General features: G+C 46.2%; 2 protein-coding genes across 2 annotated transcripts in view; one reads left to right on the forward strand and one right to left on the reverse strand.

Annotated features, from left to right (window-relative positions):
- The window catches only part of NF2 (NF2, moesin-ezrin-radixin like (MERLIN) tumor suppressor), a 101731-nt gene extending 90579 nt beyond the window's left edge, over positions 1-11152 (reverse strand). The window contains 1 exon segment of the mRNA XM_017855529.1: positions 10579-11152. Within this exon segment, the coding sequence (XP_017711018.1) occupies positions 10579-10692 (114 nt within the window). The 5' untranslated portion in view covers positions 10693-11152.
- LOC108517567 (transmembrane protease serine 13-like) overlaps positions 10764-21014 on the forward strand; it is a 20623-nt gene continuing 10372 nt past the window's right edge. Inside the window, exon 1 of the mRNA XM_017855570.1 lies at positions 10764-11270. Within this exon, the coding sequence (XP_017711059.1) occupies positions 10788-11270 (483 nt within the window). The 5' untranslated portion in view covers positions 10764-10787. The remainder of the gene's footprint in view (positions 11271-21014) is intronic.

Here is a 21014-nt window from a genome sequence, read left to right on the forward strand (position 1 = left end):
CCCCATCTCAAAAAAAAAAATTAATTAATTGGTTGATTGATTAAGGCAGGCGTGGTGGCTCACGCCTGTAATCCCAGCACTTTGGGAGGCCGAGGCGGGCGGATCACAAAGTCAGGAGATCGAGATCATCCTGACTAACACGGTGAAACCCTGTCTCTACTAAAAAAAATACAAAAAATTAGCCGGGTGTGGTGGCACATACCTGTAGTCCCAGCTACTTGGGAGGCTGAGGCAGGAGAATCGCTTTAACCTGGGAGGCAGAGGTTGCAGTGAGCTGAGATCACACCACTACACTCCAGCCTGGACGACTGAGTGAGACTGTTTTAAAAAAAAAAACCAAAAATCTTTTACAGCTTTTAGAGTATAAGTTTTACACTTTCTTTTACACAACTGTCAGAGGATGGAAAAAAAAGATACTTCTCTTGTTATAAGTATTTTTATTTTTTAGGTTATAACAAATGGAATTTTCTTTTTTTCTTTTTTTTTTTTTTTGAGACGGAGTCTCACTGAATCTCACTCTGTTGACTGGGCTGGAGTGCAGTGGCCGGATCTTAGCTCACTGCAAGCTCCGCCTCCCGGGTTCATGCCATTCTCCTGCCTCAGCCTCCCGAGTAGCTGGGACTACAGGCGCCCGCCACCTCGCCCGGCTAGTTTTTTGTATTTTTTAGTAGAGACGGGGTTTCACAGTGTTAGCCAGGATGGTCTCGATCTCCTGACCTCGTGATCCGCCCGTCTCGGCCTCCCAAAGTGCTGGGATTACAGGCTTGAGCCACCGCGCCCGGCAAATGGAATTTTCTTAATTTCCTTTTCAGGTTGTTCATTCCAAGTGGATACATTTACAACTAAGTTTTGTATAATGACCTTGTATCCTACAACGTTACTAAACTAATAATTTATTAGCTCCAATACTTTTTTAGTGGATTCCTCAGGGTCTATATGCAAGATCACGTCATCTGCAAACAGAAATGATCTTACTTGTTCCCTTCCAATATAGATGTCTTTTATTGCATTTTCTTGCCTAATTGCCCTGGCTAGAACCTCCAGCACAATGCTGAATAGAAGTGATGAAAGTAGATCTCTTATTCCTAATCTTAAGGATAAGCATACAGTATTTCACTATTTTGTCTGTTTGTTTGTTTGTTTGTTTGCTTGTTTTGAGACGGAGTCTCGCTCCGTTGCCCAGCCTGGAGTGTGCAGTGGTGCTATCTCAGCTCACTGCAACCTCTGCCTCCCAGGTTCAAGCAATCCTCCCACGTAAGCCTCCAGAGTAGCTACGATTACAGGTATGCACCTCCATACCTGGCTAATTTTTCTCTTTTTTTTTGTATTTTTAGTAGAGACAGGGTTTCACCATGTTGGCCAGGCTGTTGAACTCCTGACCTCAAGTGATCTGCCCAACTTGGCCTCCCAAAGTGCTAGGATTACAGGCGTGAGCCACCGTGCCTGGCCTCAGTCTTTCACTATTATGAAGTTAGCTGTGGGTTTTTCATAACTACTGTTTATCATGTTGAGGAACTCCTCTTCTCTTCTTAGTTTATTTAGTGTTTTATCATGAAAACATGCTGAATTTTGTCAAATGCTTTTCTGTGTCTACTGAGATGACAATGTGATTTTTGTTTTTTATTCTACTGATATTATGCATTACATTATTTACATTAATTCATTTTTGGACGTTAAACCAACTTTGCACTCCTAGAATAAATCCTGGTTGTTTATGGTATATAATTATTTTTATATGTTACTGGACTCAGTTTGCTAGTATTTTTGTTGAGGATTTTTGCTTCCACATTTGTAAGATATATTTGTCTATAGTTTTATTTTCTTGTAATGTCTTTGTCTGATTTTGGCAACAGGGTAATACCAGTTTCATAAAATTCATTTATAAGTATTTTCTCCTCTTTTTCATTTTTGAAGAATTTGTGAAGAATGCGAAGAACTGTAGTAATTTTTCTTGAAATGTTTGGTAGAATTCAGTGGTGAAGCTATCAGGACCTCTAGTAAGTAGAGCCTGGGCTTTGCTTTTCTTTTCTTTTTTCTTTTTTTTTTTTTTTGAGATAGAGTCTTGCTCTGTCGCCCAGGCTGGAGTGCAGTGGTGCGATCTCAGCTCACCACAACCTCCAACTCCTGGGTTCAAGTGATTCTCCTGCCTCAGCCTCCTGAGTAGCTGGGACTACAGGCGCACACCACTATGCTTGGCTAATTTTTGTATTTTTAGTAGAGACAGGGTTTCACCATATTGGACAGGCCGGTCTTGAATTCCTGACCTCGTGATCTGCCCGCCTCGGCTTCCCAAAGTGCTGGGATTACAGGCATGAGCCACTGCGCCCAGCCTCTTTTCTTTTTTTTAAGAGACAGGGTCTCACTCTATCATCCTGGCTGAAGTACTGTGGCACAATCATACCTCACTACCTCCTCAACCTCCTGGGATCAAGTGATCCTCTCAACTTAACCTCCTGAGTAGCTGGGACTCCAGGCTCACACCACCATGCCTAGCTGATTTCATATATATTATGTATATCTTAGAGTTGGGGTCTCACTATGTTGCCCAGGTTGGTCTCAAGTTCCTGGCCTCAAAAGATCCTCCTGCCTTGACCTCCCAAAGTGCTGAGATTACAGGCAACAGCCACTGTGCCCAGGTCTCTCTCTCTCTCTCTATTTATTTATTTTTTAATGGTACACTATCGTACCAAAACTTATATTTTTAAATTCCATTCGACTCATATTACTAAGCATATAAACAAATCACACATAACATAAAATAGAAAAAAACATGAAAACTTCCTTTGCTTTTGGAAAACAGCTGAGAAACAACAAAATTCTTTTCAGAAATACAGAAAAAAATTGTTTTTGTAGTGTAGCTAATATGCCCTCCTTAGACATTAAGACACTTTCCTGTTTGTAACCTTAATGCAGCCATATTTTACTCTTTATAAAATTAAGGCTCTCAATAAAACAGTATCTCACTCACTAATAATTAAAGTGTTTCACTGAAAATGTAGTCATACACACCAATTTCTAACTTCTTAGAATACTCTGTACAATCAATCATAATCACTGAAATGAATAACTGCTTGACTAATCAACTATTGATTAGTCCACAGTGCCAAATACTGAACTGAGGTTCCTGGTTTGATGGCAAGGCCAACCTTCATCCCATTCTCCCGATTGTCTTTAATCAAAGTCCCTGGGTTCTCAGTAGCCTCGAGCTGAAAGATGTACTGATTGGCTCCTCTTACAGTCACTGGCTTTACCCACTGTTCTGGCTTGGACACCATCACGTGCATGTTCGTCCATTACATCCAGGTGGAGATAATCGACCTGAGAGTCTAGCATCCAGAGGTACTGGGCCCCTAAATTGGCCAGGTAGCGTTGAGGATGGACGGGCCAATCTTGCAGCCCGATGCCATACACTGATTCCCAAGAGCAAGTTACTCCACAAATCCCCTTAATTACTAATTTAATATCTTTACTTGTTATAGGTCTATTCAGATGGTGTCTCTTCTTGCGTCAATCTTGGTAGTTTATGTCTTTCTAGGAGTTTGTCCATTTCATTGAAGTTATCTAATGGCATTCAACTGCCATTTTACTTTTTTTTTTGTATGTGCTTCACATCTTTTTTTTTTTTTTTTTCAGGTAGAGGGGATGGAGTCTCGCTCTGTCACCCAGGTTGGAGTGCAGTGGCATGATCTCGGCTCACTGCAACCTCTGCCTCCTGGGTTCAAGTGATTTCCCTGCCTCAGCCTCCCAAGTAGCTGGGATTACAGGCATGTGCCACCATGCATGGCTAATTTTTGTATTTTTAGTAGAGACAGGGTTTCACCATGTTGGCCAGGCTAGTCTCAAACTCCTGACCTCAGGTGACCTGCCCACCTCGGCCTCCCAAAGTGCTGGGATTAGAGGCGTGAGCCACTGCACCTGACGTATTTCACATTCTTTTTATTTCTCTATTCCTCCTTTACTACTTTCTATTAATTTAAGTGCATATTTTCTAATGAAACATTTAAATTTATTTAACAATTATTTCACTAGTTTTTCAGGCTTTTGTTTTTTTAGTGGTTGCTTTGGGATTTACTATGTAATCTCAACATATCAGAATCAGCTTCAGATTGGCCGTGCATGGTGGCTCATGCCTGTAATCCCAGCACTTTGGGAGTCCAAGGCGGGCAGATCACCTGAGTTTAGGAGTTCAAGATCAGCCTAGCAAACATAGTGAAACCCTGTCTCTACTAAAAAAATACAAAAATTAGCCGGTGTGGTGGCGCATGCCTGTAATCCCAGCTATTCAGAAGGCTGAGGCAGGAGAATCACTTGAACCCAGAAGGCGGAGGTTGCAGTGAACCAAGATCATGGCATTGGACTCCAGCCTGGGCAATAGAGCAAGACTCCGTCTCGCAAAAAAAGGAAAGAATCAGCTTCAGGTTTATGCTAGCTTAATTCCAGTGATATATAGTCATATTTACTTAGGAGTTATTCCTATATAACTCCATTCCTTTTCCCCCTTTTTCATGGCCTTATTGTTATACATGTATCTATTACATATCCATCTATTAAACTTACATACCCAATAAAAGATTTTTGTTCTGTTTTGTTTTTTGAGATGGGAGCTTCACTCGTTGCCCAGGCTGGAGTGCAATGGTACAATCTTGGCCCACTGCAACCTCTACCTCTCGGGTTCAAGTGATTCTCCTGCCTCAGCCTCCTGAGTAGCTGGGATTACAGGCATGCATCATCACGCCTAGCTAATCTTGCTATTTTTAGTAGAGACGGGTTTCTCCATGTTGGTCAGGCTGTTCTTGATCTCCTGACTTCAGGTGATTCGCTCGCCTCGGCCTCCCAAAGTGCTGGGATTACGGGTGTAATCCTAGCATGGTCAAAATGTTGTTACAGTTGTTATTTTAAGATCTGTAGCCATTTCCTTAGCCCATAGAGCTTTGCTCCCACCCAGCTCCTTTGTGCTGTTATTGGCAAATGTATTACACATACATTTTTTGTAAGCCCAACAAAACATTATATACATACTGTTTATATGATTGTTTCTTAATCAGTTAAGAGGAGAAAAATATGCATTTATACTGTCTTTCATAATTACATAATTACCTTTACCAGTGTTCTTTGTTTATTTGTATGGATTTAAATTACTGTCTGGTGTCTCTTGCTTTCAGCCTGAAGAATTTACTTCAATATTTCCTCTAGGGCAGGTCTTCAAGCAATAAATCCTCTCAGCTTTTGGCTTTTGTTTATCTGAGAAATTTCAACTTTTGTTTATTTTTTTCTTTATGAGATGGAGTCTCACTCTATTGCCCAGGCTAGAGTGCAATGGTGCAATCTTGACTCACTGCAACTTCTACCTCCTGGGTTCATGAAATTCTCCTGCCTCAGCCTCCCAACTAGCTGGGATTACAGGTGTGCACCACCACGCCCAGCTAATCTTTCTATTTTTAGTAGAGACAGGGTTTCATCATGTTGTTCAGGCTGGTCTTGAACTCCTGACCTCAGGTGACCCACCCACCTCAACCTCCCAATGCGCTGGGATTACAGGTATGAGCCACTGCGCCTGGCCATCATCTTCATTTTGAAATGTCCAGTTCATCTATATCTAGCTTTGCTAAATACAGGATTCTTAGTTGATGGGATTTTTCTTTGAGTATTTTGAAGATGTTATCCCACTGCCTACGGCCCTTACGGTTTCTACTGAGAAATCTGCTGTTAATCTTATTGGGGCTCCCTTGAAAGTGATGGATCCTTTTTTTCTTTTGGTTTTCAAGATTTTCTTCTCATCTGACTGTCAGCATTTTTAGCATGATATGTCTTTTTGTGGATCTCTGTATTTATCTTACTTGGAGTTCATTAAGCTTTCTAAATGTACAGGTTAATGTTTTTCAAAAAATTTGGGAAGTTTCAGCCTTTTTTTTCCAAAGGTTTTTTCTGCTTCCTTTTCTATCCTCTTCTGGTATTCCCATTATGCATATGTTGGCATGCTTAGTGATCTCCCACATTTCTGAGGCTCTGCTCATTTTTCTTCATTCTTTTCTTCTAATCTTCAGCATGCGTAATCTCTATCAATCTATTTTTTTTTTTTTTTTTTTTTTTTTGAGATAGAGTCTCACTCTGTCGCCCAGGCTAGAGTGCAGTGGTACAATCTCTGCTTACCGCAACCTCTGCCTCCCGGATTCAAGCAATTCTCCTGCTTCAACCTCCCAAGCAGCTGGGATTACACACACCCACCATCATGCCCCACTAATTTTTGTAGAGACAAGGTTTCAGCATGTCGGCCAGGCTGGTCTTGAACTCCTGACCTCAGGTGATCCACTCGCCTCAGCCCCCCAAAGTGCTCCCAAAGCCACTGTGCAGTGGCTGAGGCAGGAGAATTGCTTGAACCGGGGAGGCAGAGGTTGCAGTAAGCCGAGATTGCACCACTGCACTCCAGCCTAGGCAACAGAGCGAGACACCGTCTCAAAAAGAAAAAAAAAAAAATCACTAATTCTTTCCTCACCCAGTTGAAATCTATTATTGAGTCCCTCTAGTGCATTTTAAAATTTGTTATTGTACTTTCTTTTTATTTTTTTCTTTTTTTGAGATGGAGTCTCACTCTGTCACCCAGGCTGGAGTGCAGTGGCGCAATCTCGGCTCACTGCAACCTCCGCCTCCCAGGTTCATGCAATTCTCCTGCCTCAACCTCCCGAGTAGCTGGGACTACAGGTGCCGGCCACTACGCACAGCTAATTTTTGTATTTTTAGTAAAGATGGGGTTTCACCATGTTGGTCAGGCTGGTCTCGAACTCCTGACCTCAGGTGATCACCAGCCTCAGCCTCCCAAAGTGCTGGGATTACAGGCGTGAGCCACCCTGCCCAGTTGTTATTGTACTTTCAACTCCAGAATTTTCATTTTTTTATAATTTCCATATCTTTATTGATATTCTTTAATTGATGAAACAGTGTCATACTATCCTTTACTTCTTTGTCATCACATTTTCCTTTAGTACTGTGAAACTAATGGCTAGTTTGAAGCCTTTTTCATTAAATCTGGCCCCTTGTCTCACAGGCAATTTCTGTTGCCAGCTTTTTTTCAGTGTATGTGTCATATTTTCCTGTTTCTTTGTATGTCTCATAATTTTTTGTTGAAAATGACATTTTAGATAATATACTGTAGCAACTTTGGGGACTGGTATCCCCTCTCCAGTGCTAATTGTTATTTCTTTAATAACTGGCTGGATTATTTGAGTGAAATCCATTTCCCCTGAAGAGTGTTAAGGCCTATGATATTGCTCTTCAGGGAGGTGCAGCTTTGGGTATGCCTACAGTCACCCTGGGATGACAGTGGTTTTGGTAGGGTTCTCTTCTTTTTTCTCCTTGACCACACCCAGCTATGACGCTCCACTAATTGGGGTATATTGTTCTATTATTTTCAACAACGCACTGAGGCATAACTTGCTCTTGCTCTACAAACTGATAAAATCAAATTGTGCCTGTTTGGAGGAAAGCATTTTTTTCCACCTCCGCCACATACTTTACTTTTCAAATTGTTTTTTTATTGATTCATAATAGTTGTACATATGTTGGGGGTACCTGCGGTATTTTGATACATTAATATACAAGGTGTAATGATACAACCAGGGCAGGAGGGACATCCATCACCTCAGAGGTCTGTGGTGCATGTTTTGTTTTGTTTTGTGACAGGACAGAGTTTCACTCTGTCACCCAGGCTGGAGTGCAATGGCATGATCTTGGCTCACTGCAACTTCCACCTCCCGGTTTACGTGATTCTCTTGCTTCGGCCTCCCAAATAGCTGGGATTACAGGTGTATGCCACCATGTCCAGCTAATTTTTGTATTTTTAGTAGAGACGGGGTTTCACCATATTGGCCAGGCTGGTCTTGAACTCCTGACCTCAGATGATCTGCCTGCCTCAGCCTCCCAAAGTGCTGGGATTACAGGCGTGAGCCACCATGCTATGGTCAACGTTTGATCCTTATTCTGATCCTAGAAGGGCTTCTCCCAGCTGTCTTATTCCCCAATTCTTTCCAGTAAACCAGGAGACCTACAGTCTAGGCTGCATTTCCATTAAATCCGTAAATCTCCCAATTGCCTCTCATCAAAACCTTCACATCTCCAAATTGCCCTTAGGCATGAATTTCTACACACTGTATTGCAAATGAAGTCACTACCATTGGAAAGAGATTAGGAGCTATCTGTTTTAGGGCCTGCTTCTCTCCTCAGGCAAAATCCCGGAGAAAGGCTCTGGAGCTGGGGGGAAGGAGCGTGGAGAGCTTCTGAGAGATAGCCGCACTCTAGGAACTGAGCACTTGGTGGAAGGAGGCAGGGGACCACAACAACCTGAGGCTCAGCCTGCTAGAACTGGTGGATGAGCAATTGGGGCGCCAGTAGTTTCAGTATGCCATGCCCAAGGTACAATCCTGTTCCACAAGTAGGGACTAGGTGGAAGAAGGGAGCTCCAACTTTAGCCGGGCGCGGTGGCTCACCCCTGTAATCCCAACACTTTGGGAGGCCGAGGCAGGCGGATCACCTGAGGTCGGGAGTTCAAGACCAGCCTGACCAGCATGGAGAAACCCATCTCTAATAAAAATACAAAATCAGCCAGACGTAGTGGGGCAAGCCTACAATCCCAGCTACTCGGGAGGCTGAGGTGGGAGAATCGCTTGAACCTGGGAGGCGGAGGTTGCGGTGAGGCGAGATCACACCATTGCACTCCAGCCTGGGCAAAAAGAGCAAAACTCCATCTCAAAAGAAAAAAAAAGGGAGCTCCAACTTTCAGTTGCACTCACACAGGTTTTAACCTCAGCAACAAGCAGCTCTGGGTAGGATAAGAAATGCTGATGTCCAGCTTTTCCTGGGAAGAAAGCATTTGATTTGGGAGCTGAGGGAGCGGTGCCCCATGTTTCGGTCTGCAATAGTCTGGAGTAGAAGCTCTACCTCACTAAGCTAGGAGTGGGTAAGGAGGGAATGATCTTGGTTCAAATACCATATCCTCTCATCTTTCTTACCGAATTTGTAGATTTTCTTGAATAGGTGTTTCATTTGTTGTTTGCCCTCAGGACCATTGCCAGAAGGTTTAAATAGTTGATTTTAATAAAGAATTTTTGGGCCAGACATGGTGGCTCCGTCTGTAATCCCATCACTTTGGGAGTCCAAGGCCAGCGGATTGCTGAGGTCAGGAGTTCAAGATCAGCCTAGGCAACATGGCAAAACCCTTGTCTCTACAAAAATTAGCTAGGTGAGGCTGGGCACGGTGGCTCACACCTGTAATAGCACCACTTTCCCACCACTTTGGGAGGCCCAGGTGGGCTGGTCACGAGGTCAGGAGTTCAAGATCAGCCTGCCCAATATGTTGAAACCCTGTCTCTACTAAAAATAGAAAAATTAGCCAGACGTGATGGCACATGCCTGTAATCCCAGCTACCTGGAAGGCTGAAGCAGGAGAACTGCTTGAACCTGGGAGGTGGAGGTGGCAGTGAGCCGAGATCGCGCCATTGCACTCCAGCCCGGTGCACTCTGGGTGGCAGAACGAGACTACATCTCAAAAAAAAAAAAAAAAAATTAGCCAGGTGTGGTGCACACACCTGTGGTCCCAGTTACTCAGGAGGCCAAGGCAGGAGGACTGATTGAGCCACGGAGGTCAGTCGGGGTTGCAGTGCGCCATGATCACACTACTGCATGCCAGCCTGGGTGGCAGAGTGAGACTGTCTCAAAACGAAAGAATTTTCACCAGTTTTACAGAGGAGTGGGTTCCCTAAGCTGTCATGCTGGAAGCTGATCTTATCTAAGGCTGCTTTTGTGTTACAGTGACAGAGCTGAAGAGCTGAATAGCTCCAACAGAGATTCTCTAGTCTACAAAGTTGAAAATATTTACTATGTGGTCCTGTACAGAAAAAGCATGCCAACCCTTGGTTACTGCTGCCAATGCTGCTGGTCCACAAACCACACCTTTAGTAGCAAGAACTTAAATTACTTGAGAAGCAGTACTGTACCGGCTGTGAGCTTAGTTCAAAACCCCACCTTGCCATTTACTAGATAAATGGTTTTGTTCTGAGGATTAAATGTGCAAATGTCTGGCACTTTGAAAATACTGAACAACTGATAGCTGTTAATCATCATGTTGGAAACTATGTGGAAAGTAAGTATGAGATATTATATCGTTCTTCAAAGGGTTTTTTTTCCAGAATATGTAAGCTTTAGAAAAGGAAAACAAGTATTGGCTTTCCAATAAACAAGACGCAACTTCTAATACCTGGGTACATAACAATATTACCTAATGAAAGAATAAACTTTCAAGCGTTTAAGCGTAAGCCTAACTTAAGCCTGACACTGAAATCCGGAATTTTCTATCACAGGAGCATCCAGCTTCTTCCAATAACAATGAATGAAAATAACATTCAGGAAATGCTAAAACCCAAAAGCCCTAAAAAAAGCAGCAATCATCTTTAACATGAGGTTTTGGGCCTAGTTGGCTCCTTCCGGTTCTGCCCGTCTCTAGCTACACCCATTAAGATGATATAAAGAGAACCTCTCGAGTTTCCACCTCGACTGTCACCGCAGCAGTCGGGGCCGCCGGCCGGTTACCTCGCAATTGAACTCCATCTCGGCGTCCATGGTGACGATCCGCACGGTGAACGTCTTGGGTTGCTTCCTCTTGAGAGAGCTGAAGCTCATGCGGGAAGCGATGGCCCCAGCCATGGCTCGGGGCTTAGGCCCGGGACCCTCGCGCCCCAAGGCCTGCACTCTGAGCCCTTTAGCCCCCCTGGAGTTGCTGCACAGGCCTCAGGGCCACCATGGTGGCCGGCTGGCCGGCCCGGGAACGGTCTGGGCTGCGCGGGTCCCCAGCGGCCAGCATGGGCCGCGAGGACCCTGCCCGGGCGGAAAGCGGAGTTGGGGGGCGGGCCCTGACGGCTCCTGGGAGGGCACGGGAGCCGGGACCGTCGGTGCAGGCGCGACCTGGCACTCCGGGATTCAGGCCGGAGATGCAGGGGACGCCTCGGGCCGGGAACCCTAGACGGCAGCGGCCCAGACTCTGCGCGCCTCTCAGCGGCAGACTAGGGTCGCGGGGCCGCGCTGCAGTCGGGCGCGTATGCGCGCGCGTGGCTGTCACCGTCCTCACTCCGCGCGCCCGCGGGAAACGTACCCTCCCCACAGCCCGGGGCCTGCTCCCGGCCCCGCCCTCAGGTCTCCCAGACCACTACGCACAGCGCAACCGAACCGGAGGCTGCCGCCTGGTTTCTGCGACCTGGATGCTGCGATTGGCTGGGAAGACCAAGGTAGGCAGGACTTTCCCGCTCCGTCCCGCCTCCTTCGGGGTGACTCCACCAATGGAAAGTTTCACTCTAACGGCAAAAGCAGGCCTGGGCTCGGCGTTGAGTGGCTACAGTGGCAGTCACTCCGAACGCTTTTGTGCCACTCTAACAAGACTGGTTGAGGCGGCGGACCTCCACTGTCTTTTCCCGGGAAACCACGTAGAAGCTGGATCCCGGGCGCGGGAATTGGGTCCTTCGTTGGCCCAGGGAGGGACTGTCTGGGTTCAAGTAGGCTCCGAGTGTGGCGCCCCAGGGGATCGCACTTCGGACACCCGGCGAATATTCTTGTTTGACAGTTAATCACATATACCGACCCCTAAGCTTCTCAAACTTTCAAGACGCTTGTGGAGGCCTGTTAGATTTGCTGGCACTTTTCCGCCCTATCCCTCTGCTTCCCTTTAGAATCATTATGTTTTGGGGGGGAGTGGTGGGGGACGGAGTTTCGTTGTTGCCCAGGCTGGAGTGCAATGGCGCGATCTCGGATCACTGCAACCTCCGCCTCCCGGGTTCAAGCGATTTTCCTGCGCCAGCCTCCCGAGTAGCTGGGATAACAGGCATGCGCCACCACGCCCGGCTAATTTTGTATTTTTAGTAGAGACGGGGTTTCTCCATGTTTGTCAGGTTGGTCTCGAACTACCCACCTCAGGTGATCCACCCGCCTCGGCCTCCCGAAGTGCTGGGATTACAGGCGTGAGCCACCACGCCCCGCCTAGAATTAATATTAATGGTTATACCTACCTCGTGAGGTTGTTGAATTTCAGCGCACTGAATACATATAAGGCTTTAGAATGGAGCCTGGCATCCTATGAAATTGCTGAATTTGGGTGGAAAATGAAACCATTCTTCATTTTATACTCTGATGCCCATTTTTGAACCATATTCATGTATTATTTATTTAGTGTCATCAAGGGTTGTAACGGGTGTAGGGGGATAATTATACCTTACTGTACTTAGATAAATTCTATTTTAAAATAGCTCTTAGTAGTCAAATAGGGACAATTTACTGTGTTTTTTCTTTTGTTTTTCGTTTTGAGACAGTTTTGCTCTCGTTGCCCAGGCTGGAGTGCAATGGGGCTGTCTCGGCTCACTGCACCCTCCGTCTCCCAGGTTCAAGCGATTATCATGCCTCAGCCTCCCCAGTAGCTGGGATTACAGACGCCCCCCCGCCCCACCACGCCCGGCTAATTTTTGTATTTTTAGTAGGAACGGGGTTTTAGCATGTTGGCCAGGCTGGTCTCGAACTTCGATCTCAGGTGATCTGCCCACCTTGGCCTCCCAAAGTGCTGGAATTACAGGCGTGAGCCACCGCGCCCCGTTTTCTGAGTTTTAACTGAACAATAATCTCTCCATAAATGTTAACTAGCGTTAACATCACCCCGACTCCACAGGTGAAGATACCGAGAGATATGATGGAGCCACTCGCTGGCTATAATGCAGACAGCGAAAGGTAAAACTAGGACTCAAACCCAGGTCTGTCCCACCCAGAGCCTGCCGGTTAGCACTGTGCTGCCCTGCTTCCAAATTATCCCTACTACAGACTTGGGAAATGTGAATTACAGTTCCAGAGTACTCAGCAGACATTGTTGCTGTAACGGTATATTAATGGAATAAATCTAGCTCTTCTGCACGGACCCCTGCTGTGCCAGGAAGCACCGGCCAGGCCTCAGGAATGGTTTGCTGCCACAACCAGTGAGGCTGCTGTGGGAACTTTATGTCCTGCCTTCTGCTAGCAAATTCTCCCCACCAAAACTGATTGTTTGGGGCCGTATGGGCTTAGCATGGGAGTGTCTTCATTATCATCGCTTCAGGTGGAGAGAACTGGGCTGGGTTTTCTGGGCTCCCCACAGGGACAACAAATCGGCTGCTGATAGAAAATACGTGACACTGGCCGGGCGCGGTGGCTCACGCCTGTAATCTCAGCACTTTGGGAGGCCGAGGCGGGCGGATCACAAGGTCAGGAGATCGAGACCATCTCTGGCTGACACAGTGAAACCCCGTCTCTACTAAAAATACAAAAAATTAGCCGGGCGTGGTGGCGGGCGCCTGTAGTCCCAGCTACTCGGGAGGCTGAGGCAGCAGAATGGTGTGAACCCGGAAGGCGGAGCTTGCAGTGAGCCTAGATGGCGCCACTGCACTCCAGCCTGGGCGAGAGTGTGAGACAACGTCTCAAAAAAAAAACAAAAAAGAAAAAATAGAAAAGAAAATACGTGACACTGGGAACCCAGTGAGGAGCAGCAAAAGGAGGTGGATCAGACAGCAGGGACTAAAAAGTGACACCGATGATCGGTAATAGCTAATTTTTATGGAAAGACTTACCAGGTGCTAGGCACTGGGCTAATTGCCAAATTTAATGTTCCCCAGAGGACATATAGCTAGACATGTGGATTTGAATCCCAGAAGAGAGGTCAGGGCCAGGAATAAAAATAGATGTGATAGAATATTATGCTGATAATAAAAGTGCCATTCACAGGCTGGGCACAGTGGCTTACACCTGTAATCACAGCACTTTGGAAGACCAAGGTTGGAGGATCACATGAGGCCAGGAGTTCGAGACCATCCTGGGCAACACAGTAAGACCCCATCTCTACAAAAAAAATTAAAAATTTAGCCAGTGTGCACCAGGTGCGGTGGCTCACACCTATAATTCCAGAACTTTGGGAGGCGGAGGCGGGTGGATCACTTAAGGTCAGGAGTTCAAGACCAGCCTGGCCAACATGGTGAAACCCCGTCTCTACAAAAATTAAAAAAAAAAAAAAATTAACCAGGCGTGGTGGCGCATGCCTATAATCCCAGCTACTCCAGAGGCTGAGACAGGAGAATCACTTGAACCCTGGAGGCAGGGGTTGCAGTGAGCTGAGATTGTGCCATTGCACTCCAGCCTAGGTGACAGAGCAAGACTTTGTCTCAAAAAAAAAAAGAAAAAAAAAGAAAAATTTAGCCATTGTGGTGGAGTGTGCCTGCAGTCTCAGCTACTCAGCGGGGCTGAGGCGGGATGATCACTTCAGACCAGGAGTTGGAGTCTACAGTGAACCATGATGGTGCTATTGCACTACAGCCTGGGTGACAGAGCGAGACCCCCAGCTTCCCAAAAAATGTCATTCACAAAGAATAAATACGGCCAAGCGCAGTGGCTCATGCTTGTAATCCCAGTACTTTGGGAGGCCGAGGCGGGTGGATCACCTGAGGTCAGGAGTTCAAGACCAGCCTGGACAACATGGTGAAACCCTGTCTCTACTAAAAATACAAAAACTTAGCTGGGCGTGGTGCTGGGTGCCTGTAATCCCAGCTACTTGGGAGGCTGAGGCAGGAGAATCGCTTGAACCTGGGAAGCAGAAGTTGCAGTGAGCCGAGGTTGCGTCATTGCACTCCAGCCTGGGCAACGAGTGAAAATCCGTCTCAAAACAAAAAATAATAAATAAATAAATAAACACAGATGATAATTATATGCACCAAATAAGGATCTGAGGGGCAATTCAGGTAGAGCTCATTATGATCGGGCACACAGACCCCAGTTAATAAATATCTGTTGAATGAATGAGTGACGGTCATAAGGAAATACTTATGGTCTCAACTATGGTCTGGACAACATTAGTAGCTACCATATTTTAAATGCTTACCATATACAGCACTCTGCAAAGTGCTTTGCATGCTTTATTTATCTTTTTTTTTTTTTTTTTTTTTTGACACGGAGTCTCACTCTGTAGCCCAAGCTGTGGTGCAGTGGCACGATCTCAGCTCACTGCAACCTCTGCCTCTGGGGCCCAAGCAATTATCCTGCCTCAGCCTCCCGAGTAAATGGGACTACAGGTGCGCCACCATGCCCAGATAATTTTTTGTATTTTAGTAGAGACAGGTTTCACCATGTTGCCCAGGCTGGTCTGGAACTCCTGACCTCAGGTGATCCACCCGCCTCAGCCTCCCAAAGTGCTGGGATTACAGATATGAGCCACCGCGCCCAGACTATTTTGACCTTTTTCAAAAACCACATTTGGTAGGTATGATATCCTCAGTTTCTATCTGAGGAAACTGAATAAGGCTGAAATGAGGTAATTTACCCACAGCCATGATCGGTAGAGCTGCAATTTGCATCTAGGAGTGGTTTCATCCATATCTCACCTGATTTACACTTTGCTCTTACAGATCAGTGGTTCTCAGGTAGTGGTCCCTGCCCTACAGGGGACATCTGGCAATGTCTGGAGACTTTTTTGGTTGTCACAACTGGGGGATGATCCTGGTCTCTAAGAGTAAAAGCCAATGATGATGTTCAACATTCCACAATGCACAGGACAACTCCCCACAACAAAGAATTATCCAGGCCAAAGTGTAAATAATGCCAAGATAAAGAAACTCTGCTCTACAGCGGTGATTTTTGTTTGTTTGTTTTTGAGACAAGGTCTCGCTTTGTCGCCCAGGCTGCCGTGCAGTGGCAAGAGCACGGTTCAGCCTAAACCTCCACTGGATCAAGTGATCCCTCCACCTCAGCCTCCCGAGTAGCTGGGACTACAGGCGTGCACCATCACGTCATGTTAATTTTTTATCTTTTTGTAGAGACACAGTCTTGAGATGTCGCCCAGGCTGGTCTTAAACTCCTGGGCTCAAGCCATTCTCCTGCCTCAGCCTCCCAAAGTACTGGGATTACAGATGTGAGCCACCGCGCTTGGCCGGTATGTTATTTTAAGCCACTAAATGTGTAGCAATTTATTACACAGCAATAGAAAACTGAAACAGCTAGAAAGAAAAACACTTTTTGGTAAAGAAATGGGAACTTACTCTGTCACCCAAGCTGGAGTGCTGCCATGACACGATCATATCTAATTGCAGCTTTGAAATCCTGGGGTCAAGAGATCCTCGCACTTCAGCCTCCCAAGTAGCGGGGGCTAAAGGCGCCACCATGCCATGCTAATGTTTAAATTTTTTTTTTGTAGAGACAAGGATCTTTCTATATTGCCCAGGCTGGTCTCAAACTCCTGGCCTCAAGCAATCCTCCCAGCTCGGCATCCCAAAGTGCTGGGATTACAGGTGTGAGTCACCAAGCCTGACCAAGCAGTGGCTTACTCCTGTAATCCCAGTACTTTGGGAGGCTGAGGCGGGCAGATCACCAGATCAGGAGTTTGAGACCAGCCTGACCAACATGGTGAAACCCCATCTCTAAAAAAAATACAAAACTTAGCTGAGCACAGTGGTGGGTGCCTATAGTTCCAGCTATTGGGGAGGCTGAGGCAAGAGAATCGCTTGAACCCAGGAAGTGGAAGTTGCAGTGAGCTGAGATGGCGCTACTGCAATCCAGCCTGGGCGACAGGGCAAGACTCCGTCTCAAAAAAAAAAAAAGAAAGAAAAACAATTTTTAACTTGCATAATCCACTGACCCATTGCTTTCACATACTACTTATTGTTTTATGATTTATTTTATTTTATTTGAGACAGAGTCTTGCTCTGTGGCCTGGAGTGCAGTGGCGCAATCTTGGTTCACTGCAACCTCTACCTCCCGGGTTCAAGCAGCTCTCTGCCTCAGCCTCCCAAGTAGCTGAGATTACAGGCACCCGCCACCATGCCCAGCTAATTTTTTTGTATTTTTAGTAGAGATGGGGTTTCACCATCTTGGCCTGGTTGATCTTGAACTCCTGACCTCCTGATTCACCCACCTCGGCCTCCCAAAGTGCTGGGATTACAGGTGTGAACCACCACACCTGGCCAATTTGTTAATTTTTCTTTCATTAATATATTATGACTCTCCTCACCCATCACTAAATATTTTATAATACAGTTTTCTAAGAAATGCACAGGACTCCATGTATGGATGTAAATTTTAACTTTTTTTCTCTTACACACATTGTAACTCAAGTAATCAAGTTTTCTTCTTGCTGTTCAGAAGCTTAGAGCCAAATTGTATGTCTGCCTCTGGCAATTGTACTTGACCTTGCCTTATTATTATTATTATTATTATTTTTTTGAGGCAGAGTCTCACTCTGTCGCCGGGGCTGGAGTGCAGTGGCCGGATCTCAGCTCACTGCAAGCTCCGCCTCCCGGGTTTACGCCCTTCTCCTGTCTCAGCCTCCCGAGTAGCTGGGACTACAGGCGCCCGCCACCTCGCCCGGCTAGTTTTTTTGTATTTTAGTAGAGACGGGGTTTCACCGTGTTAGCCAGGATGGTCTCGATCTCCTGACCTCGTGATCCGCCCGTCTCGGCCTCCCAAAGTGCTGGGATTACAGGCTTGAGCCACCGCGCCCGGCCGACCTTGCCTTATTTTTGGCTTTCTTTTATTCTTCCTGCTCTTGCTTACTTTGCAGTGAATTTTTTCCTACCCACTTACTATTTATTTGTTGCATTAGCTTTATTTCTTTTTACACAGTTATAGATCTCTTATTTAAAGGTTTTGTTCTTGTTTATTTATTCTTATTGGAACAAGACCTTATATAACACAGTTGTTTTGTTTGTTCATTTGTTTTTTGAGATGGAGTCTTGCTCTGTCGCCCAGGCTGGAGTGCGGTAGCGCAATCTCGGCTCACTGCAACCTCCACCTCCCAGGTTCAAGCAATTCTCCTGTCTCAGCCTACAGAGTAGCTGGGATTACAGGTGCCCGCCACCACGCATGGCTAATTTTTGTATTTTTGGTAGAGACAGGGTTTCACCATGTTGGCCAGGCTAGTCTCAAACTCCTGACCTCAAGTGATCCGCCTGCTCAGCCTCCCAAAGTGCTGGGATTAAAGGCGTGAGCCACCGCACCCCACCAACAAAGTATTTTTTAACGTGTGTAATTTATAAGCTTTTTATTTTGACCTAATATTGGACTTAAAAACCTGCAAAAATAGTAGAGTTTCCCTATATCCCTCATTTAGCATCCTCTAATGTTAATATTTTACTTAATCGTAATAAAATGATCAAAATCAAGAAATTAACATTGAGGCCTGGTGCGTGGTTCATGCCTGTAACTCTAACACTTTGGGAGGCCAAGATGGGTGGATTGCCTGAACTCAGGAGTTCATGAAGAGCCTGGTCAACATGACAAAACCTCATCTCTACTAAAAATATAAAAAATTAGCCAGGCATGGTGGTGCATGGATGTAGTCTCAGCTACTCACTGCCACCTCCACCTCGCCGGGTTCCAGGATTCTCGTGCCTCAGCCCTCCCTAGTAGCTGGGACTACAGACGTGCGCCACCATGCCCCGCTAATTTTGTATTTTCAGTAGAGAAGGGTTTCGCCATGTTGCTCAATGTGGTCTTGAACTCCTGGGCTCAATTATTCCACCCACCTCGGCCTCCCAAAATGCTGGGATTACAGGCGTGAGCCACTGCGTCCGGCCAGCCTTGACACTTTTTAAAGAGTATCAATAGGCTGGGCACGGTGGCTCACACCTGTAATCCCAGCACTCTGGGAGGCTGAGGCGGGTGGATCACCTGAGGTCAGGAGTTCGACACCAGCCTGGCCAACATGGTGAAACCCTGTCTGTACTGAAAATACAAAAAATTAGCTGGGTGTGGTGGTGGACACCTGTAATTTCAGCTACTCGGGACCCTGAGGCAGGAGAATCTCTTGAACCCGGGAGGAGGAGGTTGCTATGAGCCAATATCATGCCACTGCACTCCAGCCTGGGTGACAGAGTGAGACTCTGTCTCAAAAAAAAAAAACAAAACAAAAAGAGTATTGATAGAATATAGTTCTCAAATGTCTGTCTCAATGTCACTTTGTCTTACATTTGCTTAGGTTTGGACTGATGTTCTAGATGCATTTTTGTAAACTGCACCACCAGAGATAGCAATAAGCAAACTAAGAGGTTCTTGCCTATCTTGCAGCCTGAGGCTTAGGGAGGTAACCCTACTCATTAAACATCCCCTGGCCCAGGTGACCTTGCATGGTCAGAGGCTCAGCCAAGGCACCACACTGGGGTACTGAACCTGAATGAAAGCAGGCTGCAGGTAATAACTCCTATCTGGACCTAGAACACCTTTGGAAATAAGTAGTACTCCTCCTGTTCTCTGTTCTCTTCAGGCCAGACTACAGAGATTTGAATTTCTCTAGCATGTCACTTGATGGTGGAGGCAGACAGGCCTGAGGTAGAATTTCTACTTCTCTGTGACCTTGGGCAATTTAACTTCTCTAAGCTTCAGTTGCCCCATTTGTAAAAATGGGAATACTGTAATAATAAATGGTATGACAAGTTTAAAAGCCCCTCATAAACAGTAATTAATATTTATCAGCCAGGAGTGGTGACTCACGCCTGTAATCCTAGCACTTAGGGAGACTGAGTCGGGTGGATCACCTGAGGTCGGGCGTTCGAAACCAGCCTGACCAACATGGAGAAACCTGGTCTCTACTAAAAGTACAAAATTAGCCGGGCGTGGTGGCACATGCCTGTAATGCCAGCTACTAGGGAGGCTGAGGCAGGAAAATTGCTTGAACCTGGGAGGTGGAGGTTGCGGTGAGCCGAGATTGCGCTATTACACCCCAGCCTGGGCAACAAGAGAGAAACTCCGTCTGAAAAAAATAAAATAAAATAAAACAAATTTATCGAGCACCTCCTATGTCCAAGGTGCTGTGTTACCTCAAAAGATTTTACCACTTCCTGGCCTTCATTTCATCATCACTTAAAAGGAGAGAATAGGCTGGGTGCGGTGCCTCAAGCCTGTAATCCCAGCACTTTGGGAGGCTGAGACGGGTGGATCACAAGGTCAGGAGATCAACACTATCCTGGCTAACACGGTGAAACCCCGTCTCTACTAAAAAATATTTTTAAAAACTAGCCGGGTAAGGTGGCAGGCGCCTGTAGTCCCAGCTACTTGGGAGGCTGAGGCAGGAGAATGGCGTAAACTCGGGAAAAGGAGCTTGCAGAGAGCCGAGATCCTGCCACTGCACTCCAGCCTGGGTGACAGAGCGAGACTCCGTCTCAAAAAAAAAAAAAAAAAAAAAAAGAGAGAGAATAAGAAATGGGAGCAAGGCACAGTGGCTCCCCTGTAATCCCTGCACTTTGGGAGGCCAAGGAGGGAGGATTACTTGAGCCCAGCAGTTCGAGACGAGCCTGGGCAATATGGCAAAACTCTGTCTCTACTAAAAATATAAAAAAATTAGGCCAGACGCAGTGGCACACACCTGTAATCCCAGCACTTTGGGAAGCTGAGCCAGGTGGATTACCTGAGGTCAGGAGTTTGAGACCAGCCTGACCAACATGGTGAAACCCCATCTTTACTAAATACAAAAAAATTAGCCAGGCGTGGTGGCGCATGCCTGTAATCTGAGCTATTTGGGAGGCTGAGATTGCAGCTAGCTGAGATAGCACCATTGTACTCCAGCCTGGGCAATAAGAGCGAAACTCCGTCTCAACAACAACAAAAAAATTAGCTGGACATAGTGGTGCGAGCCTGCAGTCCCAGCTACTCTGGAGGCTGAGGTGGGAGGATCGCTTGAGCCCAAGAAGTCCAGGCTGCAGTGAGCTGAGATGGCACCACTACGCTTCAGCCTAGGCAATGGGAGTGAGACCCTGTCTCGAAAAAAACAATTATTATTATTATTATTATTATTATTATTATTTGAGATACAGTCTCCTTTTGTCACTCAGGCTGGAGTGCAGTGGCATGATCTCAGCTCGCTGCAACCTCTGCCTCCTGGTTTCAAGTAATTCTCCTGCCTCAGCCTCCCAAGTAGCTGGGACTACAAGTGTGCACCACCACGCCTGGCTAATTTTGTATTTTAGTAGACCCTGGGTTTCACCATG

The sequence above is a fragment of the Rhinopithecus bieti genome, unplaced genomic scaffold (assembly GCF_001698545.2).
Source record: "Rhinopithecus bieti isolate Rb0 unplaced genomic scaffold, ASM169854v2 scaffold_36959, whole genome shotgun sequence".
Classification (NCBI taxonomy): Eukaryota; Metazoa; Chordata; class Mammalia; order Primates; family Cercopithecidae; genus Rhinopithecus; species Rhinopithecus bieti.